Source organism: Portunus trituberculatus, chromosome 14 (genome assembly GCF_017591435.1).
Source record: "Portunus trituberculatus isolate SZX2019 chromosome 14, ASM1759143v1, whole genome shotgun sequence".
Classification (NCBI taxonomy): domain Eukaryota; kingdom Metazoa; phylum Arthropoda; class Malacostraca; order Decapoda; family Portunidae; genus Portunus; species Portunus trituberculatus.
The window spans coordinates 16,781,684-16,786,683 of record NC_059268.1 but is presented as its reverse complement, the minus strand read 5'-3'; the positions used below and the strand labels follow the sequence as shown (position 1 = coordinate 16,786,683).

Below are 5,000 nucleotides of genomic sequence, written 5' to 3'. Positions count from 1 at the left end.
TAATGAGATAAGTGCTGCAGTGTTATACTAACCTGCAATAAACTGTCACTGATTTGTCGCTATGATATCTTATACTTTGGTGACTCCAACCTTGATTAATTTCTTTAACAAGCTACTGCAGATGTACACTCAAAGATAAAAGTTGTGTCAAGGTTTTGTTCCGATATGAAATGTTTATAACTTATGAAACATTATGTAAACCTGAACGCAGTTATATGCTAGTAGTGAACTAGCCTGAATCCCTTATGGTATTTTTAGGATAAGAGTTCAAAGCTTCATATCTCCCACTGATGAGAATAGGACACTCCTTAACCCCTTCACTGCCATGATGCATTTCCATATTCATTCTGGTCACTATTAGGTGATTTTATGCAGCTTCAGACATTTATGTGGTGGTTGAAATAGTGAAGACTGTGGCCATTGATCTTCTGACCTCCACAGACACTTCCTAATATAAATAAAATCATCTAACCATACCCAAAAATTAAGATAAAATAGAATCCCAGTACTAAAGGGGTTAATCAGGTGTAATCAAAATCACGGACAAAAGGGAATAATGGCAAAACTTACTCATCAACAAAGAGCACAGATATGCCCCATCTACGGTCCTCACACAGCTGCTCCAAGTATCCAGCCTCGTCTGATGGCATGTCCAGACTCTCCACTATTTTCAGATCATCCTGTTAAGAAGCAAAATTATGTACTTTAGAGAAGAGGAAAATTTGCATTACGAGTTTCTCTTTCTAGGAAGACAGACTTAAAATTAGTTCATAACTCTGGGATATGAAATTTGAACACAAGTTTTTGTTTTCAAAATTAATTATCACAACAATATCAGGACATCAGTGATCCAATAGGGTGTGTCTGACATGGTTACCTGTGCAAACTTGGCAGACAGAGTTGAGGTGAGCCCATGCAGTCTCATGGAGAACGGCAGCATGTAGAAATGTGTAGTGTAGGCACGTGGTCCATGTGTTACTCCTCCACCACGCCACAGAGGGGACCTGAGACAAACACACTGTGAAACTGGGAACTCAAGTGGTAAGGAAAGGTAGCTGATTTACTAAATCATGAGAGAGAGAGAGAGAGAGATTTTCTCTTTTTGTAGACTTGGACATGATTTTATTTAGCTGTGGGGAGGGTAAACAATAAAGATGGAAGACTATATATGGTATAACTTGACACCCCAAAATTTCATGCACAAAGAGTACCAGTGAATGCAAAACTAGCTTCATCTCAGCTAACTCTATTGGACCTGCAAGGGAACTGGCAGCTAAGTGGAGCTTTTTTTTTTTTTCATCTTATGATGCTCTTCGCCAGTTTTCCTATTTTACATAAAAGAAATAAAAAAAATGGAGTAGATAGGAAAATGAAAAAATACCAGTTGACTTTAATCATAAACTTTGAGCTAATAATATTCCTTGGATTCAGTGGCACACTCACCGGATAGAGCCATGTCTGGCACGGCCCAGGCCCTTCTGAGGCCAAGGCTTCTTCCCACCACCGCGCACCTCTGAACGGACTTTGGTGTGGGCATAGTTCTGCAATAGGAGAGAAAACTCACTCCTTCCAGAAATTGGGATGAAAACAACACAACACATGGAAACATTCACCTGTACTGCACACTTCATCATAGGCTTTACTCTTCACATAAAACTTTGCACCATTTAACTCACCACCATGCGAAATTTTCTCTGCCACGTAACATTATCGTGAATTAAATCCAGCCTGGGATTGGCACCAAACACCTCCGGGTGGAGGTGTATCAGTCCAACCTGTGTGGAGGCAGCATTGGTGTCTAAGGTCTCAATCCAGGCTTCCCGTGGCACAACAATGGAGCTGTGAGGGAGATACCAAACAGACCAGTGATGGTAACAAAGCACTGTTTATGGAATAGCAAAAACAGTAAGTAATTGGGCTAGAGGTTTTAAGAGTGATAGGTCAAGAGTCATGCTCCTTCATTAATGGAAACTAAATTACAAGCAATATGCTCAAAATCCCTTAAAGAAGAGTCATATGTAAGAGTTTAAGGACAAAATTACAGACAAATATTTGGATTCTCACATTTCATACAAGTTTTCCATACCAAAGCAAGAACACTCAAGTACTCCTTGTGTCTGGATGTGTTATACTGATAAATTTGCACTTTTGAAACTGATGGCACTCTACAACACTGAAATATTAGCTTTTCCCTTCATCAAACACAAGTATGTATGTGTGAGTTACAGGAATGTGGAAGCAGGCATCTTTCTTCATAATGAGGATATGCCTTCAATCTCATTTCTGCAATTCTAAAATTATTATGGGTAAAGAAATCTCTGATTCCATATAGATTTTTCTAAATCTTCATTTTACAAGTAACAACATGAAATAAATAATCTTACTTGCTGTCAGTAAATTTCTCATCTAGAATGAGGGGAGACTTTCTGCTGTCAATGTTGGTTGCTGCTACTGCTGCTCCGGTTTCTTGGTTCCTTCCTGCAGTTACACTCAAACTCTGTAAGGCAGGACAAAATAAGCATCAAATTGTATCCAGAATAAATTGACTATCTCTGATAAAGCTCACTAACACCTGTGGAGACAGTTAATTTCTTTTATGGTTACCAACAATGCTCATTGCAAACTTAAACTAACCAATATCTAGACCTGGCTAGAGTTCCTTGAATCCCAAGCACATCAGAGTTAGTCCTTTACTTTCTTGCCCGTGGAACAGCAGCATTACTGATTTCTTTTAGCAGATAGAGCTGTTTATTCTGAGTATTTTCAACCCCATTTATATACCCTAGAAATCAATCATAACGCCACAATCATCTAAAATTTTATTCATCCTTCCCTCAGAGTGACACTTTAAATTACTAAATGTCAATTACGTTAGGTTAGGTTAGGCAAGGTTTAGCATATAATACAATAGGATGCTAACATCAAAATATTTTCGTCTCATAACTTGAGACTTGAGAAAGTAAAAATTTCAAGGTGCTTGTGACACTATCGCAGGGGCGTCATCCTTCCTTCTTCTCTCCCACGTCCACCTGTCTTCCATATGCTATTACACGAGAGAGAGAGAGAGAGAGAGAGAGAGAGAGAGAGAGAGAGAGAGAGAGAGAGAGAGAGAGAGAGAGAGAGAGAGTTTGGCATGCTACACTCACCCTAAAAGCCTGCCGAAGAAGGGCTGGGCGAAGGGCAGTGACAGCCCAGGCAAGACTCAGTGCCCCTGCCATTTTGTGGTGTCCTGGTGGTGACTCAAGGTGAGCACTGAGATTTCGGAGGTCCAGTTATCATGTGTAAAAGCGAGGTTACTTCTCCCTTCTGCTTTGTAGTAACCAGCTCACTTCTGGATAACTGACCTCGGCAGTGTTTGCTGTGTTTACGCCGGGGTGAGGCAGCGCTGGTTCTGGTTAGTGGTTACGATGATCGTCGGGAAAATTGCCTTTTCAACGGATCTTCCCTTTTCCTCCTGTTTGTCTTCTTTTCTTCTTAATTTTCGAGTTCTTTTCTTCTTTTTTTTTATCTAAGCCACACACACACACGCCTCACTAATGGATTTGCTTTTCCATCGGCTCCTTACTGTAGGTGTTGATCCAAGGAGCAGTTTTAGCCAATAATAGTTATCATGAAGAAAAAATTATATATATATATATATATATATATATATATATATATATATATATATATATATATATATATATACGAATGAATAAATATATAACTCTTTTTTTTAATAAAGACACGAAAGCAGCTTTATCAACTGGAGAGCCGTCTGTACAGGCTGATATAAACTCACGTTATCTTTGCAGAGAGAACGTAACCACGTGCACCACTCCGCAACGAGTGCACTTTTAGTTACGTAGTAGTTAGCCTTCTAAGGTTGTGTTGTCAGTACTGCATCAGTGGGAGTGTGAGACAATACATATAGGCAGAACATCAAAACCAACGTTTCTATCTTTCTGTACCTAGTTCATTCGTCACACCAAGTGGACGTTGTCACCAGTTTCGTCATGGTAAATACTTCCAGCTCCAGTCTTACAGGTTCACGCTTTGAGTGAAAAGTGGAAAGAGGATAACACTCAATATAGACAGTTCACAAAGGAGCTATTCTCAAGGCAGAGGCAACCCTAGACCCTTGCTGTCCTTTGTGTTATATACTCTGGGTCTGGGTCATACAAATGCAGTGGCGTAACTGAGGGCAATGTAGATCAGCAGTTACTTGATTTTTCAGTCGTTCGACTCGAAATACTATAAAAAAAATAATAAATAAATAAATAATAATAATAATAAATAAAAAAAATTTTAAAAAGTAAATAAATAAGTAAAATAGTACACTCAGGTGTAGGCTACACACACACACACACACACACACACACACACACTCTCACACGGTAGCTCAGTGATTAGAGCGCTGGCTTCACAAGCCAAAGGACCGGGGTTCGATTCCCCGGCCGGGTGGAGATATTTGGGTGTGTCTCCTTTTACGTGTAGCCCCTGTTCACCTAGCAGTGAGTAGGTACGGGATGTAAATCGAGGAGTTGTGACCTTGTTGTCCCGGTGTGTGGTGTGTGCCTGGTCTCAGGCCTATCCGAAGATCGGAAATAATGAGCTCTGAGCTCGTTCCGTAGGGTAACGTCTGGCTGTCTCGTCAGAGACTGCAGCAGATCAAACAGTGAAACACACACACATTAACCGAAGATCGGTCTATGATCTCTGAGCACTTTCCGTAGTGGGGAAGGCTGGCTAGCTGACCAGCAAACGACCATGGCAAATTACACGTATGTGTGACTTAAGAAGTAATCTGCGTATTGTGTCTCTTCTGAGTTTCAGGATTGCAACAGCTGGGTGATTCGGGATGGAACAGTTTTGTGTGAAGGAATGTCCCTTGAGCACCTGAGAAGGGATCTTCAGTATCAGTATGGCCCCGGAGCGTCACCCTTGTTTGTGTACTCGTGTGCCACGCTGGTACACAATGTCCGCTGCTATCTCGACGCACTCAAATCAATGGTAACTAC

The 5,000-nt window shown here is 40.7% G+C and overlaps 2 protein-coding genes across 4 annotated transcripts in view; one reads left to right on the top strand and one right to left on the bottom strand.

Annotated features, from left to right (window-relative positions):
• LOC123503380 (39S ribosomal protein L4, mitochondrial-like) overlaps nucleotides 1–3,499 on the bottom strand; it is a 4,810-nt gene extending 1,311 nt beyond the window's left edge. For both annotated transcript variants that reach the window (XR_006674435.1, XM_045253088.1), the window contains exons 1-6: nucleotides 3,147–3,499; nucleotides 2,385–2,497; nucleotides 1,677–1,839; nucleotides 1,444–1,541; nucleotides 878–1,004; nucleotides 571–680 (exon numbers count right to left, since the gene is read on the bottom strand). Coding sequence is in view for 1 of the 2 variants with exons in the window: in XM_045253088.1 (XP_045109023.1) it covers nucleotides 571–680; nucleotides 878–1,004; nucleotides 1,444–1,541; nucleotides 1,677–1,839; nucleotides 2,385–2,497; nucleotides 3,147–3,218 (683 nt within the window). In the remaining variant the exon portion in view is untranslated. The remainder of the gene's footprint in view (nucleotides 1–570; nucleotides 681–877; nucleotides 1,005–1,443; nucleotides 1,542–1,676; nucleotides 1,840–2,384; nucleotides 2,498–3,146) is intronic.
• Nucleotides 3,500–3,791: 292 nt separating this feature from the next.
• Nucleotides 3,792–5,000, top strand: part of LOC123503379 (probable diaminopimelate decarboxylase, chloroplastic) — a 3,998-nt gene continuing 2,789 nt past the window's right edge. The window contains exons 1-2 of one of the 2 annotated variants that reach the window (XM_045253087.1): nucleotides 3,792–3,998; nucleotides 4,816–4,992. In XM_045253087.1, the coding sequence (XP_045109022.1) occupies nucleotides 3,996–3,998; nucleotides 4,816–4,992 (180 nt within the window). In that variant the 5' untranslated portion in view covers nucleotides 3,792–3,995. Of the gene's footprint in view, nucleotides 3,999–4,809; nucleotides 4,993–5,000 lie in introns of both variants that reach the window. The other variant, XM_045253086.1, reaches the window with a different exon arrangement.